Below are 20,268 nucleotides of genomic sequence, written 5' to 3'. Positions count from 1 at the left end.
GTCGATTTAAAGTTCTCTTCTCTTAGCAGGTTTGAGACAGTTCGAGAAAGAACCCAAGAGCTCAAGACGCCGGACCACCTCAGTTGTAGAGGGCTACTTGCTCTGTTTTATATTTATGTCAATTTACAAAATTGGGTTCATTTTCTTTTGTTTTTCAATATCCCAGTAAACCAATGTATATGATCACTATATTTAATAATCACATCTAGAGATGTTCATGGTAAAAGTACCGCCTTTGCACAGGAGCCTGTTTCTAAAGAAACCCATGCTGTGAAATAGACTTTCCTACTGCTCGTGTCTGAACAGCGATACCAACCACATTGGAGTCACCAACAGGAGGTTAAGGTTGCCTGAGGAATGTGTGCAGTATCTAGGAAAAGGAACCATAGTTGTCGTTGTTGTTAATACAGAGGTCATGTTGTTTCTGCACTTTAGAATAAAGCATGGAAGAAATTATCTACATAGGCCATGGTAACTGTTTCTGAAAGTAACCCGTTTCGGATTTAAAATTCTGCAATGATGATGTCTTTTTTAAAAAAGAAGATGTACTGTTAAGGTATTACTTTTTTTTGTGCTGATTCATATCTAAATTGGATTATTATTTTAGCTGACAGTGGTACTGATTTTTTTAGGTTGGTTGCTTTTGTGGATTTCTTTGATAGTGTAGTAGCCTGACCCACATTTTAGATTACCCGATTATGTATGTATGTATATGCATACACATATACAAACACACTAACAGTAGAGTGCTTTTCATGTGCTAGACTATTATTTTTAGTAGTATGTCTTTGTAACTAGCCAATATCACAGCTCTTTAAAAATTAAAAAACACAATATTATATTAATATTTCATATTTGCCAACAGAAACATGACAGGTAGGTATGGAAATGTTTTCAATGCCCGATGACTTATAAAAAAGAAAGTATTGAAAAGAAAGAGAGATTAGAAGTGTCAAAAGGAGTTGAAATTTTCTATAATACATAGTATTTAGTCTATAATTCAAGACAATCTTGAAGCCCAGTGTGAATTTTACAAAATCTACTGTCTGAATCAAATTCTACCTGTAACATTAAAGTTCATGGTAAGTTGGCCAACATGATAGCTAAGGTCTCTTCCTTGGCTAAGATTTAAAGACAAGAATTTCAATGACAATACTGCACAGATTGGAATTCCAGACAGAGATATAAACAAAGACCAACTTTGGCTCATGTCTGGAAGGGAAGCAGAGAAGTAAAGTGAGTAAAATCTAGCATTTAGGAGTGACACCTTCATATACTAGTACCTCCACCTTCATATACTTTGAAATATTTTTCAAGTTAAATTTTTCTACTTTATTAGTCATTGGTACTTGTCATAAGTTGATAATGTTCTAAAGTTTCAAAAATATATGTGAATTTTACTAGTATTATTTTTTCCCCTGAGTCCTTATTGACTTACCATTTTTACACACACAATCCAGATATCTGATCTTATTTTAGCATGTAAGTCTTTATTCTTCATAATAGATGATGGAAGATACACCGGTATCTTGGCAAAATGTCCTAGTATAGACATATACATACAGCTTCACCAGGTTAATTTCATACCTCAGTTGACAGCCAAAATTGTCTTAGGCTCCATTCCTGCCATACTGAGAGAGCATCCCAAATAACTATGTTATAAGCCACTTCTCCAGAAAGGCTAGCCAGGGAGGGCTGGCTTGCTGAGTAAGCACTGCCTTCCAAAGCCTATCTTCCTCCTAAATCAGGAAGGTTAGTTGGATTCCCTAGTTTTTAGCAAACCTGGACCAAAGGAAGGAAAGCCACCAATATTGCACAAGCCATCCACCCATGACAGAGTAGACACAAGTCTACAATAAAATGAACTAGAATTCCCATGAGACTCCCCTGTAGAGGATTCCCATCATTGGAGTGAAATGGTTCAACATCTAAATTAAGGCCAGTGGTGAGGGAACATTGTTTTGCTGAACTTTTGAACAAGAGCTTCTCCTGATCACTATTCTATGTATTTTCTAGAAAATCTAAAGTTGAGAAAAGAATGTACTGATCCTGACTTTTATTCCAATGTTTGGAAGGAATAAGTTTTAAGGTAGAATTTTTGTTCAGTTTAAATTTAATCTTTGGTAAAACAAATTTCTCGTTGACTTGTTTAATTACAGTTCTCTGTTATCTTTAAGAGATAAAACTGCAAGCTGACTAGCATGTTCTGTGAATCTGCCATTCTTTAAAATGTTATAAACACTTGATATTTTTCACTGATAATTGATCGCTGCAATAAAAATATATTGTGAAAATGCATCCACAATAAATGGAATTCCTCCAAATGTTTTTGCCTCACGTAATTTTATATACTATATTGATTGCAAGAGGTGTGCCTGTTAAAATAAAGATGATGGCGTGGCAAATCCTGTCTTTCACCTTGACTGTTGGTTTCACTCTTTTAAGAAAAAAAAAAAAGCATTTTCATATTTTTTAATGCTGTGTGTGTGTGTGTGTGTGTGTGTGTGTGTGTTGCTGGGGATTGAACCCAGGGCCTTGCGTATGTGAGGCAAGTATTCTACCAACTAAGGTATATCTCCAGCCCCTTACATGCTTTTTATTAGAGATAATTTTCTAATAAAATATTCAATATTGTTCTAATGTGAACAACTGACCAAACATGTATGGAAAAGGTTGAAAGAGGGATTATTTATTTCTTCTTAAAAATAAATCTATCAGACTTCATCCTCCTCCTTATTCCCAGTATAGTCACATACCATTCCTCCTGATTCTAAGAGGGGCATAGAAACATACCATTCATTTAATGAATTCTTACCACTTGCAGGGCTATGGTAATTACATTGGACTCCAAATATATTTTTCCATATCAATTTTGCCTAGTAATGTAGCAGTAATTGATCCAAAATCTGAGGTTCTCACAAAAGTTCTAAATTGTGGGTCCAGAGCCTCTGAACAGTTCCCTAAATTCTATCAATAAGATTGGCAAATTAAGTTACCATAAAAACATACACTAATATTTTTATTGCCATGTCCTAACAAGAAGGATAAGTCTGGATAAGATATTTGTCATCAAGATCAATTTACAAAATTAAGCAGTGAAAGAATCAATCTGTAGTACTAGTATAAATTGATAATATTAGGGGCAAATGAAAATTAACTTTATAATATATATATCCAGGATATGACTTTAAATACATATTACTGTCGTTCCTTGTTTGATATGAAAACCAGTAGATATTGTAGGTTTTTCCTACTCTTGCTTGCACATGTGCTCCAACTAGAAGAAGAAATAAGAAAAAAGATCTCATGATCCTAAGCATATGTTCTTCCGTGGGAGTTAGAATACAAACTAACAAGGTCTGGATCCACGTATAATGTCTATTTGTGTCACATTTATTAATTATGTTGTCCAAACATTCTATGTCCTCTCTGATTTTTCCTTTGTTCTATTATTGAGAAAAGAATGTGAAAAATATCTCCCATTATGATTATGAATTTGTCTATTTCCCCATATAATCCTGTTAATTTTACTTCCTGTACTTTAAGCAAATTTAGGTACATTAAAATCTAGAATCATTATATCTTCCTAGTGGATTTAATATTTTATCATTATGAAGTGATCTCTTTGTAGCAAAGATGTTTGCCTTAAAGCTTATTTTTTATTCTGAATATTGCTACTGTATCTTTTTTTCCCCCATAGCACTTGCATCATATAAATTCGTCCATTTCCTTTCAACTTTTGTATATCCTTTAGTTTTAGATGAGTGGCTAAAAATCATGTATTTGGGGTTTGGGTTTTAATTCAATATGATCATCTTTGACTTCCTGCTAGAGTATTTCCTCCTTTCATCTTTAGTGTAATTACTGATACTTTTTCATTTAAATAGCTTCCTAGCCATGTGCCACCTGTACTGTTACTTTTCTTTCTTAATTATGCCAGGGCTGCTCCTGCTTCCGAGCACCTGCAGATCTACAACAGGCAGCTTGAGAGGCTAAGCTCTCCTTTTGGCAATGGGATTTAGCTAAAGGGGAATAAAAAATCTTCTAATTGCCAAATATGAGGGCTTTCCAGCTGATTTAGGAAACAAAGAGCTGTTTCCTAAAAGTAAGAGTGAACTTCAAGTCATCTGGTCTTCACACAGATTTCCACCTGCCTTGATTCTGGGGAACAACTATATCATTATAGCAAGGAGATAAAGGATAAAGATAAGAAAAGTTATAAAACATTGAGTAGTGATTCAAGAATTCTAAGAGATAAAATATTACAAAGCTGTAACACATGATTGTCAAAGAATATGTAGTAAATAATAATCAGCAGTCAAAGGGAGGACAGGAATACTTCAGTCTGAAGTAACTGAAGAAAAAATATTTCCTTATAGGTTTTTACATGCTCACAAAAACCCAGTGTACCCAGTGCCAGTACACATGAACAGGCTGCATTAGTGATAAGAGGAGGTTACATGAGGAATTCAATTTATAAACTCTAATTAGATGTACTGTCGATTTTTGTAGTAAAATTCCTAGAGTTCTGAGAGGTTAATTTGTTTTATGACATTTTGTGATCCCAGATTCATCGTTCTTTTATCAACCCATCCCTGTATCTCAGCTCCACAAATAATGACTTCTTGCTTCACTATAATGCAGTTTCAGTAGCAGAATTTTGCCAAGCCATGTTTTCAAAAAGAATGCTTCATCAAGATAAGATTTTAGAGGGCTGGGGATGTGGCTCAAGCGGTAGCACACTCGCCTGGCATGCGTGCGGCCTGGGTTTGATCCTCAGCACCACATACAAACAAAGATGTTGTGTCCGCCGAAAAAACTAAAAAATAAATATTAAAAAAAAATTCTCTCTGTCTCTCACCTCTCTCTTTAAAAAAAAAAAAAAAAAAGATAAGATGTTAGAAGTTTCAACTGGTCATTTCTACCCACATAGGAACCTTCACAGAATATTCTAGGATTTTGCAAAAGGACTACAATCATATAGAACACAAGATTAGTGTAATTGGTTTCCAACCTGATTCAGCACTCTTCTATATAAAACCTGCCATCTTTTGTCTTGTGCCTGTCAACATTTGTAACATAGGTGCTTGGAGTTTTTGTCAAATGTTGGAAATCAGTTGTCCTGAGTTCAGCAGGGCTTCTGCATCCTTGGTGAACATCGGCATCAATAATGGACCTTTTTAGTTATATAGGTTCCACTCCCAGCAGATTCTTAGTAGATTTAGAGTTGAATTGTCAACTCTTTGCTACCCAAAGAAAAATAGTAGGTCTGGGTGAGGCCTGAGGTTTTGCATTTCTAATGGGTTTCCAGATGATGCTGCAGTGGTGGCTGCTGCTTTGGAGACTACATTTTAAGAAGCAAGTTCTGTCTCTCAGCCTGCCCTCTTTCTAAGAATGTATGCTTAAAAGATTCCCACTGAAAACAATAGAATGAGAGCACTTAAAATGACTTAACACTTTATGTATGTTAACAACATAATCTTCATAACAACACTATCATGTAAGTGTCATTATATCCTCATTTTACAAGGAAACCAAGGCACAGAGATGTTAAATAACCTGCCAAAAGTCACAAAGCTAAATATTCTGGTTCCCCAGTAAACACCTTTAATTCTCTGTTTCAGTAGTTCTCAAAACTTAGGGTGCATCAAAATCACCTGGAGAACTTGTTAAAACATCCATTGTTCCACCCCAAAGTTTCTGATTCCATAGGTCTGGGAATGGGCTTTAGAATTTGCATCCTAACAAATTTTCACATGATGCTAACTAAGGCTGCTCGTCTCAGAGAACACACTTTGGAAACCACTACAGATGCCATGAGGAAATTGGTGGCTCTGACCACCCCTTTCACATGTTATGAATAAATATGTAAGTGCTTTGAATTTTACATGTTTTTCACTCATTTAATCTTCTCAACCCAACAAGATGAGTACTACTCAGTTCCCGATTATCTCCACTGTTGTGGTTTGGATATGTGGTGTCCCCCAAAAACTCACATGTGAGACAATGCAGGAAGTTTCAGAGGAGAAATGATTCGATTATGAGAGTCTTAACGGATCAGTGGATTAATCTCTGATAGGATTAACTGGGTGGTAACTAGAGGCAAGTGGGGTGTGGCTGGAGGAAGTGGTTAATTGGGGAGCGTGGCTATAGGATGTATATTTTGCATCTGGAGCTGGAGTCTCTCTCTCTCTGCTTCTTGATCACCGTGATGTGAGGTGCTTTCCTCGGCCACCCTCTCCCACCATGATGTTCAGCCTCACCTGGAGCCCCAAGGAACGGAGCCAGCCTTCTCTGGACTAAGACCTCTAAAACCGTGAGCCCTCCAATAAACTCTTCCTCCCCTACAGTTGTGCTGGTCAGATCCTTTAATCACAGCAGCGAAAAAGCTGTCTAAAACACCCCACTTTACGGTAACTAAATGGAAGCACAAAGAACTTCAAAAACTTCCCTGTACTCATACAACTGTTTAGTGGTAGAATATTTGACCCCCAGCTGTCAGCTACTGAGCTCCTGCTCTTAAGGACCCTGTCCCCTACCCCCCTTTATCTCCCCACCGGTCTGTCACAAGGGATCATTGCCTAGGGGCAAGCCTTGAAGACAGTGTCAAGTCAGAGCCACTGCTTTCCTGGTGAAGCTAACAGATAGGACAGGATGTGAGTCCAACCATGCAGCCAGTAACTTGGCCAATTAAGGATACCTCGCCCCTTGGGCTCCCCAGCCTATCCTCATCCTAACACAGCGAAGAGCTAGAAACTAGAAGGAAGACAGGATGGATGGAAACAGCAAAGCACCAACCTCCCTCCCATTTCCTGCGCCACCAGAGCAGGGACACACCTAGGCTGCTCTGAGAAGTTGGGAGAAGGGGAACTTTGAATTAAGTTTGAAACTGGATGTTCAAAACGAACTAAATACTGAATCTAAATACAAAATACCAGAATAAAATTGTTTTAGGAGTTGAAAGAGGCTGAAACATTATTAAATTTGGCCAACATATCCTTGGTAGAAAAAATATCACCACTGCACAGTTCAGGGACAGTTACTGAGGAGGGAAGACTTTTTTTTTTTTTTTGCCATGAGATTTCATACTGAGCCTGAGAACCATTTGTTCTCTTTTGAATTAATTTAGCCTGATGTTTGTTGAGCAGGTAGGGGACATTCCAAGTGCTAAGGGGAATTGCTGCTTCTTTGTAGTCTCCAAATAAAATGAATTCTATTAATGATAGAGAGATTAGGAAAAGTGTCTTTATGGGAATTACTCTTGAACTGAGTTTTGGTTAGTTGCTGGCTAGATTTGAACTTGGAGACAGTTTGAGAGGTTTGGCCTGATACTGTCATCCAACACCCAGATGGTCTGAGGAAGATTCAGAATGGTACCGGACTACTCCTGGGTTCCCAAGCCCTAGTATGACTTCATCAACCAAATTGTGGTAAGACCTCAAGGGCCCCATGACCACTAACTTCTATGATGTCATAAATAACTAATTGCCCTTTAGGACTTTATTCTAGTTGAAGTCTGTTCAATAAACTCAAATTGATATAATTACACAAAGTATATTCCCAACATAACTTATATTTGAACATATTGCTAAGATGAATTCTCCTGATTCCCACACCAGTGATTAGGCCTTTGGGGTATGGTTTTGGTTGTCTGCTCCTTTGTTTTCTTATTCCACTTTAAAAAAAAAAATATTGCCTTTTAGATTGCAGTCTTGTAGTAGTCTCACCAAAAAAGCAGAAGAGGGAAAGCTGCTGCAGAAGTAAATCTGCCTTCCAAAAAGGCAGATGAGGCTATACAAGGAGTCTGACCAGTAACTTTCTCAGATCACAGGGAACTAGAAGGAAAACTCAGACTGATAGAAAGTCCTTGGTGGAAGTTGACTCTAGTCCACCTTAACTTATAAGGAAAAAAATCATTTCTTTAAAGTGATACCAACTCCAGCTAAGCTTTGGCTGAACTGTACTACCCTGTGTAATTCACAACACTTCTCTCCCATTAGAATGCATCCCTGGGGAGAATGCTTTGTTCCCTGCAGTAGCCTTACATTGGGCACAGTCCCTGACATGCAGGGAGCATTCAATAAAGATTTGTGGAATTCATGAAATATGAAGGTGTATGATTTTCAAAGTTTTGTTGAATTCCTAAGCATTTTTATTAGGCACTAAGATAATTTTCCTTTATAAGGATTACTTAACATATTTGGACCTACAAATATTTGAACTCAAAATAATGAGACTTGAATCCTAGCTTTGCCATTTATTTCTTGTATAACCTGATTAGATCTTTCTCAGGAGCTTTATCTTGTGCATCCAACATCCTATACCTTGTAACCATTAGTAAAATCCAACAGAAGAAACACTTAAAGGTTGTTTTAATCTGTTCTCTGTTGCCACTAGCACAATACCAGACTGGGTACATTGAAAGCAAACAGGTTTATTTGGGGTCCTGGTTCTGTAGGCACAAGGTCAAAGGACCACACCTGGTGATGGTCTTCTTGCTGACAACATCCCGAGGGGATATGCGGCATCACATATGTGTGTGTGTGTGTGTGTGTGTGTGTGTGCGCGCGCGCACACACACACACACACACACACACACACTTCTGTACTGGTTCTCACCCCTCTCCTTACAAAGCCACTAGTGTTCAATCATGGAGATTCCACCCAGATAACTATCTAATCCTAATCACCTTCCAAAGGCCCCTCCTCTAAACATCATAGATTGTTTTTACCCTTTTAAAACTTCACAACAGAGATTAAATTACAATATATGGAGCTTTTCAGGACACATTCAAACTATATCCAAACCATAGCAAAGATTCTCTGTGCAAGTCACCTTCAGTGATGTTTGCATGGCATAAAATTAGGTATGATGAAGACTTATTTTCAAAAGAGCTTATCTATTTTCTCAAGCCTGGGCCTAATGTGGAACGTTCAAATTTCTAAGTTGCTTATCTAAAAAAACCTTACTTTCAAAAACTTACAAAATCTATAATGTTAGCCTATTTCCATGCTTAAACCATAGTGCTTTGCTTTTATTCTACTTTCAAACTGCTATAATCCATTATCTCCATTAAGACTCCAAATATTTGTAATTCTTTTATTTTTTTAAGCTATACTTGGAAAACTGTTCCGAATACATTTAAATTATCCACTGGAGCTAAAGATAAGGGGAAAATCAAAATGATATGTACACAAATAATATTAAGCCTGTTATGGAAAGGTCATATGTAATTAATTGAGATAATACACACAGAGTGATTTGCCATGCCCCAGAAGACAGTAAATTTGTTATCTAATGATTATTATATTTAAAGAATATCAAAGCTAATAAGAATTTTGAGAGTTCATCCTAATACGTTCATGACTCCTCCAAATCAACCCTTAAATTTGTAAATTTGTTAGCTAATGATTATTATATTTAAAGAATATCAAAGCTAATAAGAATTTTGAGAGTTCATCCTAATATGTTCATGACTCCTCCAAATCAACCCTTATGGAGAAAATTTTCATTTTTCAGAATAAAATTGTGCAGAATGGAACTCACCGTGCATACAAAGACCAACATTCGATTTAGTCTTCTAACAACTCCAAGTAGTAGTTGCAATTATTGCATCTATTCAAAGGATGAGAAAGTTTAGTCCAGAAAAATCAACTTGTCCACGGTCATGCTGTTAAGATCAGATGAGCTCCAAAATACAAATCTTAACAAGTATGCTTTACCGCCTTCTCTGAGTAAAGGCCTGACAACCAGTTGGCATGCAGAACAGGAGGGACTAAAACCTTCCTAAATGCTCCCACAGATCCCAGCGTCCTAACCTACCCCCAACTTCTCTGGCCGCCCAGCAACTTTGTCCTGAGGCCCCATCAAACCCCGCGGCTCCATCTCTCCGCTAAAGCCCGGGCGCAGCTCACCGCTGATGCGCTGGTTGCTAAGTGATTCCGCAGGATGCACGTGGTCTCGCGAGAGCGGGCCGTTGCCTAGGTAACGAGTGGCCTGGGAGTGCCTGAGGCTGCTAAAAGACAGTGGAGCTCCTGCTAGCTCTAGACCCGGGTGCTTTAAGGAGTTCTCGAAATAGTCTCCCAGCACGAGTGGGACGAAAGACCTGGGAGTGAGGGGCCGCCCGAGGCGGGACGAAGTGCAGAGAAGGAAGGAAGGTTGGAGGCGGACGCCCCTGCGGAAGCACGGACGGAAAATGAGCTCCCCCGCGCTGTGCAGCGTCCTGCGGGAGTGAGCTGGGGAGACTGCCACCCTGTAGACTGCCACCCTGTATTGTGGCGGACTTGGGCCCGCAGGCTCCTGCTGCACACGTGGGAGCGCCCCTTACACCTCTGCTGGGGCTTTGCTGACGCCAAGGTTTTACCCCACTGCGGGTCAGCACGTGGTGAGCCTCCTTTGCACGTGTAAGGAAACGGACTCGAGAGGTGGCCTGTCCGGTTTTGTAAATTGGCAGTCTCGACACTAGAGGAGTCGCCGATGCGCAATTTTCTCAATTGCATTTGTAGTTCTTTGCGATGGACCTTGGACCTTATTCTGGGCAGCCCACGTTCCAGAGCAAAAGCCAATAGACTTGAAATTGGTAAATTCCTCTCCCAATCTATAGAATCTTGGCAAGGAATTTCGATTATTTCATTGTCTTAATGATAACTACGTGGGAGAATACTTGGACAGGCACATAATGGTCGTCATCAATACAACCTTCTGGTAGCTATTGAGGTTTCAGTAATAATATAATTGAATATTAGAACAGTGACGGTGTCTACAGAATAGTATTGAATTATACAAAGAAAAGTATTGTCATTTGAACTTGAATTTTCACTTGAACTGAAAATTAAGGAGGAAAAAAACCTTTTAAAACTGTATTGCTCCATATCACTGCCTGAAGAAGCAACTGTAATTTTTATTTATTTTAATGCCTCCAGGATCATTCTGAACCTATTTTCACTATGTAACATTTAATTATAAATATAGAATGTTAATGAATTTCCTGTGTACTCTGGATTTTTTAAATTAAATTATTAACCTGATTTGTCTTTTATTGTGATTTTTGTGTTTCTCATAGTAATAGAAAGTTTCTTCAAATCTTTGAAGTTAAAGGCTTAATTAGCATCTTGTCACTGTTAACTAAATACAATTGAATGCATTTTTAGTACTTATTTAATGTAAAAAAAAAAAAAAACCCTTCAGCTTAAAAAAAATCTGTCAAATAAGTTTCTTAGAAATTGTTTTACAGCCTATCCACGTAATAAATTTCAAGCCTAACACTGGAAGAGATGTCAGAAGATTCAGAAAAGGAGGACTATTCAGACAGAACAGTCAGTGATGAAGATGAATTAGTATGTTTTTCTCAAATTTTATTTTACTTAATTTGAGATAAAATGTTACAAAATATATATTCCCAATTAAAATATTACAAAGTCATTTGTATGTTTAAATCATTGTCATGGAAGATGGGACATAATTCAATAGAAAAACTAAGCTATTACTCTGTGCAGTCTGCCCTATTTAGAAAGCAAAACTATATGTCTTCTTAAGAAAATAATTGTTATTATTATCCTGGGTTTTGTTATCTATTAAATCATTGGGTTTTATTTTTGTAATTCTTTTCCACTTATTTTCTTTTGTGTACTAATTCTGTAGTGTTACATCATAGAATATGGTGCTAGAACCCTGATAGGTTTAATATGTCTATGATATCACAAAAGAAAGAATATGGAAGAAGGAAATGGGAGAGAAATGTAGTGTTTAAAAACATTTTGTCTGATCCTTGTACACATTTCTGAGATATTCCTTTTAACTTTTATTATAGTAAAAAATTATGTAAAAGTAAGCTCCCCCAAATAAAGTATAACCTCTTAGTCTATGGTTTTCTGTTTCTTTTTATTGTTGTTAATCTTAATTTAAATTGTGTTTCCAAGTTTACTAAGTACCTTTGAACTTCAGCCTTTATTCTTTCCCTGTGGTTATTGTTGCCATTCCCAGGGGAAGAGGAGGAATAAAGATGCAAACTTTATATTTCCAGGGTATTTGAGATACTGCTTTGAGACCAGTAACCCATAATAAATCTTTAATTTCCTTATTATTAAACATTAAAGGCATGTACTCAATCCCAGGGACTAAGATAGATGTAAAAAAAAATCTGGATTTAGAAATTTTTTTTTAATTTAAAAATTCTCTTGTTTTAGGATGAAGAAACATTTATGAAATTTGTAAGTGAAGATATTCGTCAGTGTACACTATTAACAGGTTTGGACTTATCCATATATTTTTCCTCCCTTTTATCATAAGACATTGAGTAGATAAAAAGTGAAGAAACTAAGAAAGTCAGATTGGGTAAAATAGAGAATTTTTATTCTGGTGAGTAGGAGACAGAAATGAGAACTGTTGTATACACTTTTATAAGCATCTTTTGGAGATTAAGCTTTTTGGGATCATTTTAGGTAAACCTGGTTTATATTAGAAAATAGTAAAAGAAATTAAATGAAAGCTATGATTCATTTATAAAGGACTTAAGATTGGCCGTTTTGTTCCAATTTGGGTGAAACCTATTGTTAAAAGATAAAATTTGCCACATTAAATTTTTAAAAATAATTCATTTGAACAAACAGCAATTCACAAAAAAATCAGGCAGCTGAACACTGGAAGTGGTTTGGGGCTCCACCTAAGGGGTGTGAGGGTAAGGCTTTCACAGGGTGAATGCAGAAGCAAGGCAAAGAAAACACTTGATTGGTTAGAGTGGAGAGGGGGCCTTATTTGGGTCATTTCACTGGCAAGTTCCTAGTTAGAGACTAGTTGTCAGTTTCTGTAGTATCATTAAGGAAGGAAATGGCTTAAGGGGAGCTTCTCAGCAAATCGATGCCACACAGTTAGAGACAGGGCCACTGCACTGCCTGCTAGGAGTGGCCCCACTGTGTTCAGGGGGCTTGCCACATGGGGACCCTAGAATGAAAACTGGGGCGGAGGGCGGGGGGGATTGTGACTGAGAGATCACTAGCAACCTTTGAGAACATAATTGCAGGAAGCAGTGAGGAGTTGTAGTCCCAGAATGTATTTAACCCATGGACAAGGAGTGTGATAAATGGTTGATTAAGTGCTAGGAGAGCTGCAAGAACCAGATGTATGGAGAGTAGTGGCGAGAATAAATTGATAGCATACAAATTGACAATATTTTTTTGGCCTCTGTGAAGATCAGTTGTCACAAAATTTAATTAGTGCTTTTATTTAAAAATGTCATAATTGTTAGTACTAATGATATCCACAAATATTCATAAATTGAATAGTGTTGGAAAGAAAAAAGGAACTATGTAAAACATCGTAAGAATTGGTGTTTTCCTTCTTGTCACTCCTGGTTGTGTTTGAATCTTTTTCTCAGCCAATTCTTTTGGTGACCCATTCGTCCCTCGGACCACACAAATACTCTTGGAATATCAGCTGGGGAGATGGGTGCCACGCCTTCGTGAACCACGGGATTTATATGGTGTCTCTTCTTCTGGCCCCCTGAGCCCAACACGGTGGCCTTACCACTGTGAGGTCATTGATGAAAAAGTCCAGCATATTGGTATGTTTTTAGCAGCTTGGGGGATTCAGACATTAGCAAGCCTACTTCATCAGCCTTGATTAAAATCATTAAAATGTGACAATGTTGGAACAGTGCATTCCAACAGAAATGTAATATGAGCCCTAGATGTAATTTTAAACTTTCTAGTTGCTATGTTTATAAGGGTAAAAAAGTAAAATTAATTTTTAAAATACATTATACTTAGCCTAAATATATCCAAAATATTTCACTTTCTTTCTTTTTATACAAAGACTTCCAAATCTGGTGTGCATTTATACTTACAGACATCTCAGTTCGGTTTAGTCACATTTCAAGTGTTTCACACCACATGTGCTTAAATAGAGGGGCTTAAAATATGTGCCACAGCTTTAGTCATTCTAAACAATTCTAAACAGCATGACTGTCTCATCACAGCCAGCTCCCAGGGAGTCCACCAGAATGGCTGGGAGCTACAGTCCTGCTCCTTTTTGTTCCCTTTCTCTTTCCCCCTCTGGATGTCCTTTCTTCTTAGTTTATCTTCTTTTGCCTCTTCCTGTCTTTTTATCTTTCCCCATTTCTGTTCCTCTTTCATTTTCTATTTTGTTGTTCCCCTTTGTCTCTTTCTCTTTCCTTTCCTACTTTCTTCTCTCCTTTAGTGGATGTTTATGGAACTGAAGAGTACATACTTCAGGGTGAATTTGTGTTCCTGTAGTATGTGTTCCCAAATTGATTTTTCACTCTTAGAAAGAGCCAGAACCTTATGTCCCATAACCACAGAGAGATGTGAAAAACATCTTGGAAAAGGGACAGATCCTTTGTCCCCAATCCACAGAGGTGTGATCGGAACATTCCCATTGTGCTGCGCCTTCCCACTGCCGCTGTGTTTCTCCTTTCGTTGTTTATTGCATGCTCATAAGGACATTCATTGGTGTATAAAATTTAAAACTGCTTTTGGTGCCTACTTAAATTTTTTTAGGAGTCCTTAAAAACTAGTTTTCCCCTTTTATTTTCTGGTTGGTAGGTAGGTGGATGGATGGATGGGTAGATAGATGGATAGATGGAAAAAGGGACAAAGAAGGAAAAAGAACAATAATTTTTGTTCAGAGAGGACAAAGTTAATTTCTAAGAATTCCAAAAGATAAAAATATATTAAAGAATTTGTGCTTATTAGTACTTACATGCATCACTTATTTACAGTGATCTTGTAGCTAGCTGTAGGTGGGTATATATTTCCTCTTCTGGAGTGTGAACATTGCTCTCTTTTTCTCCTTTCAGCCCCAGTATTCCCACCCCTCCTCCAATAGCCCGTTCTTCCTTTTTGCTCCCGAACCAGGGAGATAAATTCTTAAAAACCCAGCAGAGAAAATGCTGCCGTGCCACTTTGGACCTTCCCACAAGCCCTTCTTTTTACACCTCACTTTTATCTCACAGCCTCCACATTACATATCTGTGGCAGTAGAAATGAAAAAGGATCAGGAAAAGAAAATCCCTCCTGCTTCTAGTGTGACTTCTGTCTAATTTCTCTTCTGTAGCTGTGACGAGAAAACAAAAGCAGAAGAGACCCAACAGGAAAAGAGAAGCAAGACCCCATCATGCCATGTTCTAAGCATCCCCAGCCCCTGTGCCCATTCCACTCAGTTGTTTTCTCCCCATCTAACTACGAGCTCCACTTTGGCATCCTCAGCGCACCCGTCTGTCCCTTACATTTCCTGGCCCTCATTTTCAGCCTTCATTTTGCCCACAGTTAGGAGAGTCACTATCTGTGGTTCAGGACAGAGAAAGTGTCTACTCTCCTGGTACGTAAGAGATTGCCACTCCTTCAAATTAGAGCAGTCTAATTTCTGGCCTCTTCTGTTAATCCCAAATACATTTCCTTACCAAAATATTATTTTAAGAGTGATAGATTCTATGGTGCTGTATTTTGGATATCTTAGACTCTGGGCTCTAGGAGCCCAGTCTTCACCCTGAGTGAAGGCGTAGTACTACACAGGCAGGTGCTGGTATAGCCTCTCACACCATCAGTTTCCCAAGATCCTCAGAGGCAGGTTTGAGGTCACAGATACTGGTGATACTGTCTGTGTAAGACAGAGTCAAGCTTCACTTGGAGCTGTGCCACTGCCCTTGGTTTTGTTTTCGTTTTTTTTTTTTTTTTTTTTTTTAATATTTATTTTTTAGTGTAGTTGGACACAATACCTTTATTTTTATTTATTTATTTTTATGTGGTGCTGAGGATCGAACCCAGGGCCTCACACCTGCTAGGCAAGCGCTCTGCCACTAAGCTATAATCCCAGCCCTTGTTTTCGTTTTTTAATAGACAACATTTTAAAATTTATTCCAAATATTTTTGTGGGTACATTACAGTCATACATAATGGTGGGATTCATTGTACCCATCAGTACATGCACACAGTATAACAATGTAATTTGGCCAGTGTCATCCCCAGCACTTCCCTACTCCTCCCCCTCCTCCCCCACCCTTGTCCCTTTCTTTCCTCCGTTCTCTGATCTCCCTTTGCTTTTCATGAGATCCCCCCGACCTTGAGTTTTTCCTCTCTAGCTTCCACATATGAGAGAAAACACAACCCTTGACCTTCCGGGTTTGTGTGACGCTGCTCTTTCCTCACAGTGTGTGTCCTGAAATATTTGCAAGATCCACTGGTTCTCAAGCCAGCTGCAACAGCCACTGCATCCTCATCTAGGAGGAATCAGAATTTGCTCCTGGGTGCCCTTCACAGCTTTCTCCACTTGACTTGCTACCATTTCAGAAAGTACATTCCCCACAGTCCTGCCTATTACTTTGGACCTTGCTATTTTCATTTCACTTCTGTGAAGATTTCACAAATTTGGATATTTGAAAGGACAACAGAGGACTCTACATAGAGTTCCACTCAAATATACCTTTTATTTAAAGGTAGAGGATATGGTGCAGCAAGATAAGAGGCTTCTGGCAAATGTTGGGGTCCAAAGGATAGCCTGAGGCATGCTCCACAGGGTCATTACACACACACACACACACACACACACACTCACACACACACACACTGATTGGAAATTGAAATAGCAGCATCTTTGTGATAAGATCTCAAAGCAAAAGTTCCCAGCTGGGTTTTTGTGCCTCTGTAATCATGTCATCAAGCCAAGCTGTCTAACTAGTTCTGCCAAATGAAAACCATCAGTAAGCAAACTTGCTGTGTAGGATTACCAGAGGAGTTGCAACTTGAAACAGCTTGTCATGAATCTTACTGTCCTTATCTTGGCCAAAAGTTAAAGCTAGACATCCAGACTTCCCCAGGGATAAAAATGGATCTTTTCCAGCCCAGCTACAAATTAATGTCCTACACAGTCACCCTTCTTGACAGTCTTTTCCTATCAGTTAATATATACTAGTCTCTCTTTTATAATTGGTATGTTAGATTTCATTAAATTCATCTAATCATAATTTCTTTAACTGGTACCTTATTAATCAATTTTAGATGTTTTCAGTCTTTGGCAATTAAACCACAGGAACATCATTTTATGTGTGTCCTAATGCAGACATATAAAAATGCATTTTGTGAGTGAATTTCTGATCAAAGGATACTGTCTCAAAATATGTGCCCTGTTGTCTTCCAGTATTTTCATATTTCTTTTGAGCTGATTTCTATATGTGGTAAGAGACAAGGATCTAGTCTCATACTTCGCCATATATATGTTGAGTTTCCCAAGCACCTTTTATTGAAGAAATTTTTCTTTCTCCAGTGTATGTTCTCAGTACCTTTAACAACATTCAGTTGACTATAAATAGGTAGGTTAATTTCTGGATTTTCTAATCTCTTCCATTGGTCCCTGTTTTTATTCGTGTTATACGATTTTGATTATTGTCACTTTGTAGCATGTTTTGAAGTATTGTGATGTCTCCAGCTTTCTTATTTTCACTAAGGATTGCTTCAGCTTTTAGGGTTCTTTTGTGGTTCTACATGAATTTTGTGATTTTTTTTTCTAGTTCTCTAAAGAATGACATTGGTATTTTGATGGAGATTGCATTGAATCTGTAGATCACTTTGGGAAACAGGGACATTTTAACAATATTCTTATCAATGAGTATGGGTTGTCTTTATTTTATATGTCCTCTCTAATTTCTTATATCAATGTTTGATAATTTCGTAGAGATCTTTTACTTTCTTAAACTTATTTCTAGATAATTAAATTTTTTGCAAAAAAACTTTTGAATGGGATGCTTTCTTGATTTTTAAAAACACTATTTTTTTCTATATTGATTTTGTTTCCTGCAGCATTACTAAATTTCTTTATCGGTTCCAACAGTTTTTTGGTGGTCCTTAGGGTTTTCTATATATAAGATCATGTCATCGGCAAACAGAGAGATCATTTAACTTCCTCCTTTCCACTTTAGATGCCCCTTCCTTCCTACCTGCCTTCCTTTCTTTCTCTTTTTCCTCTTCCCTAACTAAGACTTCCAGCATAGTGTTAATGGGAGTGCAAACATTGGCATTGCTTTGTTCCAAATTTTAGGGAGGCTTTCAGCTTTCCCCTATTTAGCATAATGTTGCCTGTGAGTTTGTCATGTGTCCTCTGTCCTGTCGAAGTGTGTGCCTTCTGAGAGTTTTTATCATGAAGGGATATTGAAATTTATCAAACGGATTTTCTATGTCTATTGAGGTGATCACGTGGTCTTTGTCCTCCAGACTTACTGATGAGCTGAATTATGTTTATTGATTTGCATATATCGAACCACTCTTATATCTCTGGAATAAATCTCATTTGAACATGGTATTGGATTCATTTTCTCTAATATTTTGTTGAGGCTTTCTGCATCTGTGCTCGTCAGCGATATATTGGTCTCTAGTTTTTGTTGTTGTCATGGTGTTTTTGACTGGTTTTAATGTCAGGATAGTGCTGGCCTTATAGAAGGAGTTTGTTGAGGTTTCCTCCTTTTTGGTTTTTTTGAAGTAGGTTGAGAAGAATTGGTATTAGTTCTTCTTTAAATGTTTTATAGAATTTGACAGTAAAGCCATGATGAGGGTCCTGACTTTTCTTCTTGGGAGACGTTTTTTTTTTCCTTTCCACTGACTTATTCTCATAGCTCATTATTGGTTAATTCAGGTTTTCTGTATATTCAAGTTGTAATTTTAGTTTGCTATATTTCCAGAAAATTTTCCGTTTCCTCTAGGTTTTCCATTTTGATGGTGTGCAGCTGTTCATAAATATCCTCTAATGATCCTTTGTAACCTAACATGTGGTCTATGCTGGAGGATGCTCCCTATGTTGATGAAAAGAATTGAATTCTGTAGCTCTTGAACGACATGTTCTGTAAATACCTGTTGGGTCCATGTTCTATAGTATACTTTAAGTCTGATGTTTCTTTGCTGAGTTTTCATTTGGATGACCTGTCCATTGTTGAAAACTAGGGGATGAAGTCCCCAAATATTATTACATTGTAGTCTATCTTTCCCTTTAGGTCTAATAATGTTTTCTTTACATAATAATTGTGTGCTCTAGCATTGGATGCATATATGTTTGTAATTATTGTTCCCTCTTGTTTAATTGAATACTTAATCATTATATGGTAACCTTCTTTGTCTTTTTAAAAAGTTTTTGACTTAAAGTCTGTTTTATCTGATGTAAGCATAGCTATTCCTGCTCTCTTTTGGTTTCCATATGCATGTATTTTTTTTTTTTCCTTTTAGAAGGGTCACTTCTATAGTGTAGCTTTACTAATAAAGTGAATTTCTTTTTCTTTTAGGCAGCATATCATTATGTCTTGTTTTTCCTATTCATCCAGTCTATATCTTTAGGTTTTGTTGTTGTTGTTGTTCTGTTTAGATATAAATGACAGTAGAGTATATTTTGACATATTATTCATGTACAGAGTATATCTTTTAATTGGGGAATTTGTTCATTGTTTTCTGATAGTTTTTATTATCATAATTTATTCCTTTCTGCATACGCGAGCACCTCTCCCCCCCCCTTCTTTATGACTTGATGGTTTTCTGTACAGTTTTGGTTCTCTTTTTTACTTGTGTATCTGCTTCACCTGTGAATTTTATTCTTTTTTTGTGTTTTCATGATGGTAATACAGTCTTTTGGCTTCTGGATATAGGAGTCCTTGAAAGATGTTTTATAAAGCTGGTCTAGTGATGACAAATCCCTTCAGTTTTTGCATGTTTTAGAAAGTATTATTTTTTCCTTTATTTTTGAGAAACAGCTTTTCATTTTTGTTTTGCTTTTTCTTTTTTAAATTTGAGTATGCCATCCTATTTCCTCCTGGCCTATGAGGCTGAGAAATCTGCTGTTAGTCTAATAGAGGTTCTCTTAAATGTGACTTGCCTCTTTCCTCTTGCTGATTTTAGAATTAGCAATTTATGTACTTTTGACAGAGAAGACTCTTTTTTTGGTCAAATCTATTTGGTATTCTTTGGGTCTTCTGTGATTAATTTTCCTTTCTTTCCCAAGATCTAGCAAGTTTTCAGCTATGATTTTGTTATTAAGGCAAATAGTTTATTAAACCTATTAAGCTTTTTTCTTCCTCTTTTCCTTTGGAAATATTGATAATTCAAAAATTCAATCATTGATGGTGTCCCATAAATCTCATAGGCTTTCTTCATTCTGTTTTTGTCTAAGTTATTTCAAATGACTCATCTTCATGTTCAGAAATTCTTTCTTCTACTTGATCTAATCTATTGTTGAGGTATTTTTAAAATGTATTTTTTAATTTAATTTATTGAGTTCTTTAG

The 20,268-nt window shown here is 37.2% G+C and overlaps 2 protein-coding genes and 1 long non-coding RNA gene across 8 annotated transcripts in view; 2 read left to right on the top strand and 1 right to left on the bottom strand.

Moving 5' to 3' along the window:
* The window catches only part of Cald1 (caldesmon 1), a 175,671-nt gene extending 173,266 nt beyond the window's left edge, over positions 1–2,405 (top strand). For all 6 annotated transcript variants that reach the window (XM_071611834.1, XM_027950116.2, XM_071611837.1 and 3 more), the window contains one exon: positions 30–2,405. In XM_071611834.1, coding sequence (XP_071467935.1) covers positions 30–35 — 6 coding nt within the window. In that variant the 3' untranslated portion in view covers positions 36–2,405. The remainder of the gene's footprint in view (positions 1–29) is intronic.
* Positions 1–20,268, bottom strand: part of LOC139705688 (uncharacterized) — a 106,580-nt gene that overhangs the window by 14,192 nt on the left and 72,120 nt on the right. The window lies entirely within an intron of this gene.
* The window catches only part of Agbl3 (AGBL carboxypeptidase 3), a 72,933-nt gene continuing 63,731 nt past the window's right edge, over positions 11,067–20,268 (top strand). The window contains exons 1-3 of the mRNA XM_071613992.1: positions 11,067–11,337; positions 12,187–12,247; positions 13,374–13,559. Of these exons, the coding sequence (XP_071470093.1) occupies positions 11,275–11,337; positions 12,187–12,247; positions 13,374–13,559 (310 nt within the window). The 5' untranslated portion in view covers positions 11,067–11,274. The remainder of the gene's footprint in view (positions 11,338–12,186; positions 12,248–13,373; positions 13,560–20,268) is intronic.

Source organism: Marmota flaviventris, chromosome 1, assembly GCF_047511675.1.
Source record: "Marmota flaviventris isolate mMarFla1 chromosome 1, mMarFla1.hap1, whole genome shotgun sequence".
NCBI lineage: Eukaryota > Metazoa > Chordata > Mammalia > Rodentia > Sciuridae > Marmota > Marmota flaviventris.
Note: the sequence above shows the minus strand (reverse complement) of the source record. Positions and strands in the feature narration are given on the sequence as shown.